Here is a 16165-nt window from a genome sequence, read left to right as displayed (position 1 = left end):
TGTTAAGTTTCCTTTAGATAAATAACAATATATTGATAATATGTATGTATATTGCTGTACTTTTATTTAAAAATAATCTCAAGAGAGAGAGACTAAGAGAAAGATATACAATGAAAAGCATAATAAAAAATGTTTTCCCTGGGTCCTAACTCTGCTCTGCCAACAATTTGTCAAAACAAAGTTGCATAAATCCATTTTTTTTTACAAATTGTACCACCTGTAAAAGAGTCTAAAATATGATAGTGCTGAAGCTGCCACGAATATTATATAGTATACATAAGCAGAGATGGTACAGAAAATTTATACAGTCATCCCTCAATATCTTTGGGCGACTGGTTTCATGATCCACTGCCCACCCTATCCACAGATACCAAAATTCAGGGATGTTCAAAGTCCTTATACAAAATGATGTAGTATTTACATATAACCTATGTACATTTTCTTGTATACTTTAAATCATCTCTAGATTACTTATAATTCCTAATACAATGTAAGTACTACATAAATAGTTGTTATACAGTATGGTTTAGGAAATAACAACAAGAAAAAAAGTCTGTACACATTCAGTACAGATGCATCCATTCTTTTTTTCTCAAATATCTTCAATTCATTATTGGTTAAATCCATAGATGTGGAACCCATAGATATGGAGGTCCAACTATATTTAGGGCAAGAAAAAACTCAACTCCAAATTCTCCATAAAAATGCCCAGTTTTGGCTGGACATGGTGACTCACGCCTGTAATCCCAGCACTCTGGGAGGCTGTGGTGGGTGGATCACAAGGTCAGGAGTTCGAGACCAGCCTAGCCAACATAGTAAAACCCTGTCTCTACTAAAAATACAAAAATTAGCCAGGCATGGTGGCTCATGCTTGTAGTCCCAGCTACTTGGGAAGCTGAGGCAGGAGAATTGCTTGAACTGGGGAGGCGAAGGTTGTGGTGAGCCAAGATCAGGCCACTGCACTCCAGCCTGGGCAACAGAGTGAGACTCTGTCTCAAAAAATAAATAAATAAATAAATAAATAATGCCCATTTTTCTTTATCTTTCATTGGAGACAGAAACAATAAACACATACAATTTAAGAGAAAAATAAAGTAAATCGAGAAAATAACGAAGTGATTTGGCACAGGGTAGAAGGGTGCTATTGTAGATATTGGATCACCGTAAGCTTCTTAGATAAGGTGACATTTGAGCAAAGACCTGAGAAGCATACCTTTTCTGGTTTAATAGAAAACTAGTCATCCATAGATTAGGTAGTTTGCTCTAATTATCTCAACAACAGATTACTAAAATTCAGGGAGTGAAAACACATGCTAAAATTAATTGGGACTAAAGATTTAAAAAATAACTTAATACAAAATTACTGTTGAGGTAGTTCAAGTTTTTTAAAAAATTACCACCACAAGTAAAATACTGTTAAAACCCATGGGTAAAAGGAAAGCATAAGACAATATAAACTTGAGTTCATTACTGAAGACAGCTCAGAGTACTGCAGCAGAAATATATTTTGCTATAAAAATATCTGATTCTAGCTATGAAAGTCAATTTTTATAAAAGAAGAATTTTGATTTGGTCATGGTCCTAAGAAGGTTCAAAACTAGGAAAAAGTTACATCAGAATATCCATTTATCCTAAACTGGCACTAGAATCAAAAAGCCTGCATTCAAATCCCAGCTTTCTCACTTATACTATAAACTTGAGCAACTAAATGAGACTCTCCAATCATTAGTTCCCTTATCTGTAAATGGAAATAAAAATAGTAATTACCTGTTAAATAAAATAATACACAAAAACAACAATTCACGAAAAGCATTTAGTATAGTATGTGGTACCTAGTAAGTGCTCAATAAATGTTAACTATTATTCCTATATTGTCATTAACGAATTTCTCTCTGTTGCCCAAAATAAAGTTTATCATTATTTATGATAAATGAAACCCCTCAGGCTATGAAGATATAAAGTTATTAAGAACCTAAAGTATAAGAGAGAAGAAAGGGGTTTTCCAAATACAATAAATACTATTAGATTTTTATAGATCAAACTAAAAAAAAGTCATACATTAAACAATCTCAGGAAAAGTGAAGAAAGAAAAGTAATTAAATTTTTAAGCTTCCTACCTTGGAAACAGCAGTAATTACAAATGCCAAAGATTAAGAAGCCAAAGTAGCTTCACACAACAAAAATATACAGGTTACAACAGTGACAATGAATTTGATTTACCTATTTTAGTATTTCATATGCTTTGGATCAACTCAGTGACAAAATAAGAAGGGAACACAGTACTCTAGTTTCAATCAAAATAAATAAAGGTTATTATATACTGTACCTTACTAAAGCACTACCAAATATAGTTGAATTTTAAAAATCAAAAAGCAAGTAATTATTTAACAGTAGTATCAGATGCTATCATTCTGGTGAAAGAAATCATAATAAGAAGCCCTGGATTCAAATACTAACTCTAAACTTTATTCTGTTTTTAACTTTGAGTAAGTTACATAATTATCTAAGCCTTGGTTTTAATCTATAAATTATGGAAGGTATTATTGTAGTGTGGTTTTTAATAACAACTTAGAAGTTTCACAGAGGTAGATATCATGGTTTAAAACAAGTTTTTGGTGTCAACAGACTAAGACTGAGTCCTGGTTGTCTAATTATTTATCCTGAGCAAGTTTCTCAATGCCTTATCTTTAGTTCCCTTACATTTGAAATAATGGAAATTAATACCCACCTCATGCTGTTGTAAGGATTAATTTAAGCACAATTTCAGAGCCTAGCCAGTGCCCAGAACACAGAAAATACTAAAAAAACAAAAAACAAAAAACAAACAAACAAAAAAGCTATTAATACCTTCTGAAGTTTTTCAATCTGCCTGTTTCGCACTGAAGTATTATCAATTGCCAGAACTTCTACGGTGTCTTCTTTTTCCAACTGGTACTTATTTACTCCAACGATGACTTCAGAACCTGGTAATTTCCCAAAGAAAAAATTTATTCCCAAATAATTACCTAATTGTAATGCTCTGGGTATGACGTATTTTTCTTACAAATTTAATATCTTTAAGTAGTATTCTTAAGTCTTAATGAAACTTCAACATAGATCAGCAAATCCCAATCTGAGAAGGGGGTGTGAGAGGAAAGTAGAGGTATATGTCAGAATCTCTGTAAGGAAGGACTTTCATTATTCTACCAAATTATTAATACACACTTTCCCACAGTTTCTAATAAATCTTCTATCACTTCAAAATAACAATCAGAGAAGTTGCCATCTAAGATTTATAAGGTAGAGAATGAATACCCAGTAGCTTTTCTAATATTTTTTTGAATTCAGCCAATCACTTTTAAACAAAAAAAGAACCCTTCTATAAGTAGTAAATCAAAATGACAAAGATACTTCCTTACATGATAAAGAATATATTTTACCTCAAACGACCAGATTATTATTCTTATATAAAACTTCCCGCAACCCCTACCACTGGTTATACTCCTTCATATTTCCTTCATAGCACTTATCATGATCTATAATTCTTTATTTGCTTGATCATTTCCCTCTCTTTCACTAGAATGTAAGATTTGTGTGCATAGAGGTCATGTGTGTCCTGTTCACAGTTGTATGCCCAGACATAGCAAGTGTCTCAAACAAAATAAACTAAAAAAGCATTCATTGAACGAATGAATACTCCAATGCAGAGAACACTGTGATCATCAACAGTGTCATCTTCAAAATGTTAATGACATCTACTCACAAACAAGTACATATATACAATGGGTAGACATCCACACACACTTTGTACATATGCTTGCCTGTGTGCATCCATGTATGTGAAAATACAAACACAGATAGATACAAGTATATGAGAAAAAATTTACCCAAGTTCCATTTTTCATTATTTTTGTTTTAGTAACCATGCATGTTATCGTCAAATAGAAATGAATTTCTTTTTAAATGCTGGATTTCATATATGAACTTTCTCACTTTATCTTACCAGAATCTATTCTAGCTTGTCTTCGGGCAGCGCATTCCTCAATTCGAAGTTTAGGTATCCCCTCAGCTACAGCTTTGGCCATTCCGCCCATTTCTTCAATTTCATTAATGAGCTAAAAAGAAAAACATTAACAAAACTAAAAGAGAATATTAAAAATGTGTATAAACTATATAAATTTGTTATGAGTGTTATATAATTACTAATATTAATAAAATTATAAACTAAATGTCAATGTTTCATAAGAACATAAATAAACATAAAAGGCATTAATTAGAATTTGCGTGTTTATAGTTACTTGAAAAGACAACTAACAAGTATATTCCAAAAAACACAAAACCTCTTAAGTCTTGGGAGAAAATTAAAGCCACATCACTTCTCTAATCCTTATTTTTAGGTACCTAAAGTTTTCATAATTACATACAGTCTCTAAGAAAAATATATTTTAAAATGCAATTTACTTTTTATTTGAGCTGCAGAGAAACAATATAACCTCATCTTTAATGAAATCAGGAAACATTTAAACCTTCAATCATAGCTTCATATATGAAGGCAGAAAGCAGACAGAGGAATGATACGTGGCTTAGCAGAAAGGATCAAGGTCAACCCACTTTTCCCTGATGAATTCAAGAAAGAAGAATCTGTATTGGATTCTACGTAAGTATAAAATGAGAAGCTAAAAAGAAGAAGACAATTTGAGAGTCTGCAACCACCCCCCACTCACTTCTGTCAGGAGAACCAAAGTTTACTGTCTACAGAAAATGAACTCAAGATGCAACGAACTATCAAACACCAAATACAGAGAGAAGTAAGGGTAAGATGTCTTACCAAAATAAAAGCCTGTACACTAACTAAAGGCTAATAACAAAAAGCACAGAGAGAAAGCAGAGACAATACAGGATGCAAAAGAAAACTTCAGAAAATATCATGAATTCAGAATAAAAAGGGATTCTGCACTAATGCAACAAATGAAGATGACATTAATTATAAGGGGGAAATTAGAAAACAAAAATGAGCTCTACAAATTAAAAATATAATACATGAATATAAAAATAAGTAGAAATATAAAGTTGACAAATCTTTAAGAACACACAACAAAAAGGCAAACAGATATACTATAGAAAAGATAAGAACAGGCACGGAGCAGTGGCTCACGCTTGTAATCCCAACTCTTTGGGAGGCCGAGGTGGGCAGATCACAAGGTCAGGAGTTTGAGACCAGCCTGACCACCATGGTGAACTCCCCATTCTCTATTAAAAATACAAAAATTAGCTGGGTGTGGTGGCGTGTGCCTGTAATCCCAGCTACTCGGGAGGTTGAGGCGGGAGAATCGCTTGAACTAGGGAGTCAGAAGTTGCAGTAAGACGAGATCGTGTCACTGCACTCTAGCCTGGTAACAGAGCGAGACTCTGTCTCAAAAAAGAAAAAAAAAAAAAAAGATAAGAACATCAGCACATTAGGATATTATTTAAGGAGGTCCATAGCTTATGACTAGGAGTTCTAGAAAGAGAAACCATATGAAAATGGCAAGAAAAAAACTGTCAAAGAAATAATACAAGAAAATTTCCCAGAGCTATAAAAATATTTTTTTAAAAAAGGTAAGACGAGAAAGAACCAATAAAGGTTCAGTACCACGTAGGAAAAAAATACACCAAGTTATACATCAACACAAAAAGTAAAGACAACGTCCCAATACTTTCAAAAAGAGAGATCCTGAATGAGAATGGCATCAAATTTCTGATCAGAAATATTGAAAGCCAGAATAAAAATATAGAATAAAAAACAGATCAATGCTTATAAACTTGCTTATGAATTTCCTGAATGGAAATAATGTCAAGCTTAGTCAGACTATCAATCAAGTATAAAAATAGAATAAAGACATTCTCAAACAGGCAAAGTTTCAAATAATTTATCTCCCATGCACCATTTTTAGCAGGTTTCTATGTACTTCCAAATAACCAAGACATAGACATGGGATTCAAGATTCAGAATTCAACAGAGGAGAAATGAAAATATATTCCTACTACAATGGCAAAGAGGAGTGAAACAACAGCAATAGTGAGCAGAAATAGAGAAAAAACAATTTAAATTAAATGAGAACATTAGAAAATTTTAGAAAAGATTATATTGAGATATAATTATATTGGTAGTAAGAGAGGAGGCAAAGTAGGGGTATAAATCAGCCAAAATCTAAACTACTCTACTAGGAAAGCAATAGATAGTGTCTAAGGTCTCACGTGTAATGTCTACAGTTGATATAATTAGAAGAAACAGTATACATGTGATTTTAAACTATGCAGATAACAACAAAAATAAGCAAAGAAGTATGTATCTTACTCCAGGAAGCAGGAAAAAAAAAGTGGAAGATCAAAAACTGCTGTTCTTTGTACAAGCTTTTTAATACTAGCTGTCAATTTTTTTAATAAAATACTTTAATACAAATGTATTTTTAAATGGATTCAGTTTTGAAAACTATAAAATTAAATCTGAATTTCTTTTTTGGCAAACATTGTTTAAATTATTATATAAATTTGTAAGTGATTTGATTTGTAAATTTAAAATCTATAAATCTTGACTTATAAGTTTTAAAATCTATAAATCTTTATAAATCTGTAAATTCTGAAAACAAAGTTGCAAAGTGGAAAAACTTACCTTTAAAGCAGCATCGTAAACATCATTTGTGAGAGATTCCATCATGTAGGAACCTCCCCAAGGATCAGCCACTTTGGGAATTCCAGATTCTTCTTGAATGATAATTTGTGTGTTCCTGGCAATTCGAGCACTTTTCACAGTTGGCAAACCCAAAGCTTCATCAAAAGAATTTGTGTGCAAAGACTGAGTCCCTCCAAATACTGCTGCCATTGCTTCTATTGCAGTACGGACAATATTATTGTAAGGATCCTAAAATATTTGATAAAAAACAAAAACCCAAAGAAACAGGTGATAGATATTGTAACTATAAACAGCAACATGATTAAACAGCAACTGCTGCATACTTTCTATGTCAATTTCCATATTAAGCTTCAGAATAGCAAATAAATTTAGACAAATTAGTTTAGAAGCCAGAATTAGAAGAGAATTAGAAGAGTCAGAGTCAGTGTTTAGTGCTTAATCTTCTCTTAAGCACTAAAACATTACCTCTTATAATCCTCTGAAATATCAGACGTGTGTTGTGCTTACTTTTATACTGCCTAAATACTTTTCTATAAGTATATCAAGAACACATTCTTTTTCTACTTAAAATTATACAGTCCTTCATTTCATAATTCACTCTCCCCTAATTATTTTGTCTACCTCACAGTCCACAATGATGTGTACAAAACAGGCACTGAATAAATGTTAACCAAACACATAAACAATGAACTGAGATATCTGAAATTTGAGTTCTAGTTTATTGTATGCCTAATTGTGATTTGGGCAAGTCATTGGATCTCTCTGAACTTCAGTTTCCTTAGCTGAAAAAATAAGCAGGTTAAAAGAAAAATGATTATTAAAGTTCCTTCCAACCCTAAAAATCTCTATTTCTCCATTTATTCATTTATATTTACTTTATTTTATTTTATTTTATTTTTTGAGATGGAGTCTTGCTCTGTCGCCCAGGCTGGAGTACAGTGGCACAATCTTGGCTCACTGCAAGCTCCACCTCCTGGGTTCATGCCATTCTCCTGCCTCAGCCTCCCAAGTAGCTGGGACTATAGGTGCCCGCCACCATACCCGGCTAACTTTTTTGTATTTTTAGTAGAGACGGGGTTTCACCGTGTTAGCCAGGATGGTCTTGATCTCCTGACCTCGTGATCCACCCGCCTTGGCCTCCCAAAGTGCTGGGATTACAGGCGTGAGCCACTGTACCCGGTCTATTTTTCCATTTATAAGAACCTGAAGTTATATTTCATATGGAGCACAATAGTTATTATTCAACATTTAAGTGTATAAAAGCAGTGTAACTCTGCACATATAAATTATTTTTAAATGTACCAAAATAATTTCATATGTAAACAGAACATGTATAAAAACAAGGCCATAACTATACAATTTTTAAGAGAACAAATAAAATTACCCAAGTAAAAATAGTCTTCAAACAGTCTGTTTGCTTGCATGCTTGTTTAAACATATAACTTTAACACATAAAATATGTATATATATATACAATTAATTTTAAATAGGCAGTTTTATGTTAAGAATTATAACTCGTACAAATATATGGGAGTATTCTTATGACTTTTGCTTCTTCCTCATCATTAAATTCCATTTACTTTTGTTTTTTTTTTGACACGTTTTGCTCTTGTTGCCCAGGCTGGAGTGCAGTGGTTGTGAGCTCAGCTCACTGCAATCTCCACCTCCCAGGTTCAAGTGATTCTCCTGCCTCAGCTTCCCAAGTAGCTGGGATTATAGGCATGCACCACCATGCCCAGCTAGTTTTGTATTTTTAGTAGAGGTGGGGTTTTGTCATGTTGGTCAGGCTGGTTTCGAACCCCTGAACTCAGATGATCCATCCGCCTCGGCCTCCCAAAGAATTACAGGTGTGAGCCACCTCACCCAGCCTTGTTTACTTTTACAAAAGTGTTTCAGCACTACATGGAAGCTAGGATGTAAGTGAGTTTATATTGTTAACCACTAGAGGGAGACAATTTTTATTTATTTATTTATTATACTACGTATAATTACAAATCTAAGTATACATTATGCTTCAGAATATTTATCATTTCAAATATTAACAGATAGCTTCTTAAATCTATTTCCTGCTTGTGCCATATTGCTCAGAAAAAATATATATAAAAAACTTTATTAAAATTCTACATTTTACATTATATACACACCTGCTCAGTAAGTGACCATCCGGATGTCTGACAATGTGCTCTTAGAAGAAGAGATTTTGAGCTTTTAGGCTGAAACATTTTCTCTATTAAGTGAGCCCAGAGTCTTCTACCAGCTCTCATCTTTGCTATTTCCATATAGAAATTCATTCCAATTCCCCAGAAGAAAGACAACCTAAAATAGTAATGCTAGGTCCAGAATTTAATTAAACTTAACAATATAGAACAGAAAATAAAACTAATTGCATCACACACTAGAAAATCAAGGTCTATATTTTAATTTCAAACAACTTAATTTGAATTAAGATCAGTACATGTATATTTATGTAACTTTAAACCTAACATAAAATCACAGTTTTATGCATATAGAAGAAATTTTGTTTCAGGTAAGAATTATTCACTTTGTAATTGGTTTTCTTCATGAAAGAATCTCTTCTTGTGTCCTTCATTAAAGAAAGATTCAATTTCTTTAAAAATATATATTTTAGGAATACTCAATATGTAAGATAGGAGTCACCTATGAATGAAATAAAACAGAATGAAAAAAAAATTTGCTTTGTTTAAATAGTCAGAAAGTGTTTTGTAAAAGAATGATTGTGCATTTGATCTAGGCATATACTTCTCCTTCACCTCTCCCTTTTATCTCACATTCTGTGCTGATTTAAACATTTAGGTTACTTGCCTGTCTCTAAAGGCACAAAGCTTGCAAATCCATTCCTGATAAATTTTTGGAAGAAGTTGATTTTTTGAGACAGAGTCTTGTTCTATTGCCCAGGCTGGAGTGCAATGAAGCACTGTCAGGTCACTGCAACCTCCACTTCCCAGGTTCAAGCAATTCTTGTGCCTCACCCTCCCAAGTAGCTGGAATTACAGATAAGCACCACCATGCCCAGCTAACTTTTGTATTTTTAATAGAGACCAGGTTTTGCCATGTTGGCCAGACTGGTCTTGAATTCCTGGCTTCATGTGATCTGCCCACCTCGGTCACACGAAGCACTGGGATTGCAGGCATGAGCCACCACATCCAGCCTTGAAAGAAGTTCTTAACACAGCAGTTTTCAAATATTTTGATCTCAGCTTCCCTTTTTACTCTTAAAATTTACTGAAGATTCCGGCCGGGCGCGGTGGCTCACGCCTGTAATCCCAGCACTTTGGGAGGCCGAGATGGGCGGATCATGAGGTCAGGAGATTGAGACCACCCTGGCTAACACGGTGAAACCCCGTCTCTACCAAAAATACAAAAATTAGCCGAGCACGGTGGTGGGTGCCTGTAGTCCCAGCTACACGGGAGGCTGAGGCAGGAGAATGGCATGAACCTGGGAGGCGGAGCTTGCAGTGAGTGGAGATCACACCACTGCACTCCAGCCTGGGCCACAGAGCAAGGCTCTGTCTGAAAAAAAAAAAAAAAAAAAAAAAAAACAACTTACTGAAGATTCCAAAGAATTTATTTCTTTATTTGTATAATATCTATCAATATTTTATTTACTAGTTCACTTGAAAGTAACAATAAGGAAGGGCATAGTGGCTACTGCCTAGAATCCCAGCACTTTAGGAGGCCAAGGCAGGAGGATAGCTTGAGCCCAGGAGTTTGAAACCAGCTGTGCAACACAGGGAAACCCCATCTCTACAAGAAAATTTAAAAATTAGCCAGGTATGGTGGCACACACCTGTAGTCACAGCTACTTGGGAGCCTGAGGCAGGAGGAACGCTTGAGCCTCGCAGGCTGAGGCTGCAATGAGCAGCGATCATGCCATTGCACTCCAGCATGTGCAACAGAGTAAGATCCTATCTCAATAATCATCAAATCAAATCAAAATAAACCCACAACATGTTAACATTAGTAACATTTCTTATGAAAAATAAGTATGCTTCTTAAAATATACACATAATAAAAGCATCATTGTTTTACATTTTTGCAAATCTCTTCAATGTATGGCTTAAGAGAAGACAGCTGGAGTCTCATATCTGTTTCTGCAATCTGTTGCAATATCACTTATCGTGTAGTTTCTGAAAAACACCACTATAAATTCTTGAGAAAATGAAAGTGAAAAAGGCAAATAAAGCTCTAATATAAGCATAAAAACCATTTTTATCTCAAATACCCCAGAAAGAGTCTTAGCAATGCCCAACTGTTCTTAGACCACACTTTGGGAACTGCTGTCACAATAAGTTCACATATCCCTGGTATAAAGGAGCATTTCAGTAGTCTATAAACACTGAAGGCAGAAGCTATGTTTTCTACATGTTGTATTGTCAGCATATAGGCTAGTGTTTGGCACAGCAAAGCTTAGCAAGTGATTGCTATACTGACTGAACCACTGAATGACTTTCGATTCCAAATTTAAATATTTCATAAACTTCATTTAAGTTTTCCCATATTTGTCATACAACATTATTAAGAAACTGTTGTGAAACGAATGTTTCAACAGCACAGTGGATCCCAAAACCATTACATTACATAGTGCAACAGGAAAACAAAAAATAAAAAATAAAAATAAAATAATAGATTAATTCTGTATTCTAAAATGGAAAAATTAGAAAAATAAAACTGTCTAAACATTATGTCTACATTTTAATACAGTTTGTTAAAACGTGCAACTTGTGTTCTCTAAATAGCTGGAAATAAGATATTCCTTGAATTTACAAAGAAGTACAGCCAAATTTAATTCTATTTTTCATTAGAAATATTGGCTTTTTCTCTCATTATCACTCAAATATAAGAAAATCTAAATCTAGCCTGATATTTATATTTATAAATGCATTTTATCAATATATAAAATGGTCCTATGCATTTCTTAATGTTGAAACAATATCTAGGTTTAATTTACTCACCTTGGTGCAAACTCATCAATTGTCAGGCCAGCCTGGAGTCCAGTTCTAGAGTACTCCAATCCATCTGCTAAAGTATAGGCCAGCTCCAGAATGGCATCAGCCCCTGCTTCCTGCATATGGTATCCACTAATTGAAATTGAATTAAATTTTGGCATGTGCTACATAAAAAAAAAATTGTAACAGTGACTAAGTAAAATATCAAAAGGTTCTATTAAATCCACTTTCTAAGTGTAAATATTATTTTAAAACGATGTTAAACTCAAATATACTTGGTAGTTTATAATATTAACAAAATATTTAATGCTTATTTGTTATATTTAATTTGCTTTCCAATTTAAAGGGATGATCCATGAACCATCATCAGGACTGTACCTACTTTATTTTTCTGGTGGACAAGAATTTGTACTAACCATTCTCCTAAAAGTTTAAATTGTGGAATTACCTAGCTGAGGTTAGGAATGTAACCTTTGGTCTGAGAACTAAATGACGCATTTTTAATTCCAAACCAATGACTTGGACCTCGTAAGAGGTTGTAGACTCAAACTTTGGGTTAATCTGCTGAAGATGTATAAATTTATTATTATTTACTAGTTATTAATTTTCTAATTTGAATGAAGGCATCAAACATGAATAAGTACACAGTAGAAAAAAAAGAAAATGATTTGATTCTTAGTACTGTATGCTGAAACAAAATGGGATAAAATGCATGGCTTTAAAAATCAAAGATTTCAGTTTGATTTACTGTGACATTTAATACTAAGCATGTCCCAGACAGGTTCCTTCCACCACAATCACTACAAAAACCGTATTTCCACCATTCCCCTAAAATTTCATGTTAGGTAGAGTATATCACACATATCCTGCAGAGTCAAGAAAAACTATCTTTACCAAGAGTTAACCAAACATAAAATGCTTGCTAGGCAATGCTTGCTAGAGTTTGGAGATAATAGTAATCACAAGGATTGATAGAGATAAAAAGGGTTGATGACGATTTTCCCTGTGCCATGAAATAATGGTCTGACTTTAACATAGGTAAGAAGAAGGAGCGCATTGCTGGTAAGAAGCAAAGTGTGAATAATGGGTGGAAATATAAACAAATTGCTCACAGGAAAATGAAGGAGAAAAATGTGTCCCCATGGAAGGACTTTTCCCATCATTCTCATTGGGAAAGATGAGTCTAATTCAGGGGTGAATATTAGGGACCTCCTTGAGGTTGCAGATATGAGTGATAAGTGGTATCTTCCAATTCAGTTTTTAGCAGAAATAAAGCTAATATTCCAATCCCCATTTGTCTGATACCAGTGTCTACTTCACAAATGCATCTGAATTTTGGAGGAAAATTTAAAAATGTAAGTAGAAGACCTCCCTGAATCTAACAGTTATCAGAGTGAAATTTTAGGAATAAAGAAAACACAGTAAAGATCTATTGCCCAGATTCCTACAAGTAATGACAGAACATAAAATTAGTACATTAAAAACAAAAAGTAACAATAATAAAACATTCTAAATTTATAATACTCAGTTTTAAAATTAGGTTTTATCATGGTGTAAAAATTCCTACATTCAAGGAACTATAGAAAAATCTATAATAACCACAAAGTATACCTTTGACGTATATTGAAAGATGTCAGCAATAATTTTCATGGATGGTTCTGGAGGAAAAATATATGTGTTTCGAACCATAAATTCCTTTAGAATATCATTTTGGATGGTACCAGTAAGTTTCTCTTTAGGTACACCTTGTTCTTCTCCAGTTACTATAAAATTTGCAAGAACTGGAATAACCGCTCCATTCATAGTCATGGAAACTGACATTTTTTCTAAAGGAATTCCATCAAAAAGAATTTTGGTATCTTCCACAGTGTCAATAGCAACTCCAGCCATTCCAACATCACCACGAACTCGAGGGTTGTCTGAATCATAGCCACGATGTGTCGCCAGGTCAAAGGCAACTGATAATCCCTGCTGACCAGCTAAATACATACAGAAAAATAATGTAAGATTCAAGAGTCTGGAATCAAGGTAAATGATTTACTTTAACACCACTAAAAATATTGATTCATCTCATAACAGTATACTTTTATAACAACTATTTTTATGCTCATACATGTCAAAACCAATTTCAACAAAGACACTTCACTTCTTAAGAGAGTCGGTTGTTTCCCTTGTGCCAAAACGCACAAATTTAGTTCCGGACCTCACTAAAGGAAAGAATGGAAGAAACAATAAATCTCAATCATCTCATGTCTATCTGAAGATATGGTACTTGATTGAAATATTTCTAAAATTCATGAAAAGATCTGGCTGTTCATATATGGTAAAAATAACATTTGTATGCTTGCTTACTTTTTTGCTCTTTTATCTAATATTGTCACAAGAGGATTCTTGGCTATTCAAATATTCTGGAAAACAGAATTATGACAATTGTACAAAATTTTTAAATAACTAAAATAATCTATACTAAATATAAGTTCAACCTTCCATGGGCACTACAATCTTATAAATCTACCAGTTTAGTATTCAAACAGTATGATTTTATTACAGCTCAGAAAGAATTAATAATTAAGATAATTTTCAGTGAATGAATGCCAGATTGCATTGAATGTTTGTACCACGTTATCACATTTACACTTTCTTTGGGCATCATTTAACTATCTTCCTCTCCAATCCCTATCCCAACAATGTTAAACATTTTTCAAAGGCAAAGCTAATGTCTTCTTTTCTTCATGCAATTTCACCTCACCTAATTACTTTTAAATAATGTGCATGTAAGTGTTGTCTTCTTTCAAAAATTCAGCACCTTATTCTAACTCACTTATCTTTTTGACCACAGAAGTTCAAAAAAATCTACTTTTTTCAGAGTGTAGTCTTTAACTACATAATTATAGAGTGAATATCATCTTTACAGAGATTAACCTCAAAAAAATCAAAATATAGGAGGTATATGTCTTATCATAAATACTATGTCTTACATTAAAATCTCACCCTTAATATTGTCCTTATAGAACTTATTGCTCTCTTCCACAGTACTAAAACCAGCATACTGGCGGATGGTCCAGGGCCTAAAGGTATACATGGTAGGATATGGTCCACGTGTGAATGGCTTCACTCCTGGAAGTTCTTCAGGTAAGTCTGTAGTATCTCTCTTGGAATACAAGGGTTTTATAGAGATCCCTTCTGGGGTGTGCCATATTAGGTCTTCTGGGTTTTTGCCTTTCAGCTGCTGTTTAGCCAGGGCAGCCCATTCTGGGTGAAGGGGCTGTTGCTGGTGTAGAAGTCGTTGCCGTATGAGCCTGGAGCCTGATGATTCTTTTACCTGCTTCAGGTAATGAGGTGAAAGTAAAAAAAGCTGATTCTTAGCTCTTAACATGGTGGAGCATGGAAACACCCAACAGAAATAAGAACTGACCTAGAAAAAGAAACATAGTGTATAAACATTTAGAAGAGGGGGTGGGAAATAGGAGCTACTGATTAGAAAGGAACAGAAAAGAAAGAAGATGTATTAGTCTGATTTCATTTCTTCCCCTTTTCTGCTTCCTGCACCTGATATTTTACAACTTTGGCCCCTCTTCTCCATAATTACTATCAGTCTTCTAGCTCCAGTCGTTTTCCTCAGTAGCCTCTTAGCTGGCCTTACTGAACAGTCTTAGCCCCCTTCTACTCCATTCTATATGAATCCCTTCCATACAATGACATCATTGTAAATATGACCATGTCACACTCCCCATGAAATTTTTCAAAGACTCTGTATCATGCGGAAGATATACTACAGCCTCCTAATTAACATCAAAATGCTTTTATTAAATATCAGTTTATGACTGATATTATGTAGGGCAATGGAGGAAAAAAGTGGTGAATAAGACAAACAGGTATTCAAGGTCTTCATGAACCAGTCTCTGTTTCCCCCTCAGACCCACCTCTGTCTTTGTCCTTTTTATGCATTTTGTGCACTAGAAATACTGCATTACCTACAGTTGGCTGTGCATATGTCAATGTTTTGTGAATTTGCTCTTGCTCTTCCTTCTGCCTAAAATACTCTTTTCTGGCTAATTCAGCTAAGGCATTATCTCCAATTTGCAGCGTTTCTATGTGCCAGTAACACAGAAGTCTATAAAGACATCACAGAGAGTAGTAATTTTCATCTCTGCAATACCCGTAATAGGTAGGTACTATTATTATCCCCATTTTACAGATTAGGAAACTGAGGCACAGAAGAGCCAGCATTGATTGGAACCTATGCAGCTTGTTTCAAAGTCCTTGCATTTAACTAACACGCTCACAACTCATCCCAGAACCCGTAAGGTGAGCCAAATGGCCTCTTCAGTAATCTACTGTGCTAATTTATAAACTGCTCCAACATTAGAGCTGTACATTTCTGATAACTAGCATAGACTTTTATACTAGGTTGCTGGGTTCATTGTCATCATTTTCCAGATGTAGAAACTGAGGCTTAGAGAAATAAAGTCGCCTGATCAAAATCCCACCTCACAAAGCAGTAAACTGTTCACCTGAATTACTAAAACTTGTCAGAGTCACACAG

At 34.1% G+C, this 16165-nt stretch overlaps 1 protein-coding gene across 3 annotated transcripts in view; it reads right to left on the bottom strand.

Annotated features, from left to right (window-relative positions):
- Positions 1-16165, bottom strand: part of MMUT (methylmalonyl-CoA mutase) — a 35602-nt gene that overhangs the window by 16491 nt on the left and 2946 nt on the right. For all 3 annotated transcript variants that reach the window (XM_010374998.2, XM_030928927.1, XM_010374999.2), the window contains exons 2-8: positions 14611-15034; positions 13231-13598; positions 11626-11783; positions 8797-8968; positions 6632-6880; positions 3983-4094; positions 2848-2963 (exon numbers count right to left, since the gene is read on the bottom strand). In XM_010374998.2, the coding sequence (XP_010373300.2) occupies positions 2848-2963; positions 3983-4094; positions 6632-6880; positions 8797-8968; positions 11626-11783; positions 13231-13598; positions 14611-14995 (1560 nt within the window). In that variant the 5' untranslated portion in view covers positions 14996-15034. The remainder of the gene's footprint in view (positions 1-2847; positions 2964-3982; positions 4095-6631; positions 6881-8796; positions 8969-11625; positions 11784-13230; positions 13599-14610; positions 15035-16165) is intronic.

The sequence above is a fragment of the Rhinopithecus roxellana genome, chromosome 4 (genome assembly GCF_007565055.1).
Source record: "Rhinopithecus roxellana isolate Shanxi Qingling chromosome 4, ASM756505v1, whole genome shotgun sequence".
Taxonomy (NCBI): Eukaryota; Metazoa; Chordata; class Mammalia; order Primates; family Cercopithecidae; genus Rhinopithecus; species Rhinopithecus roxellana.
This window is presented reverse-complemented; position numbering and strand designations above follow the sequence as displayed.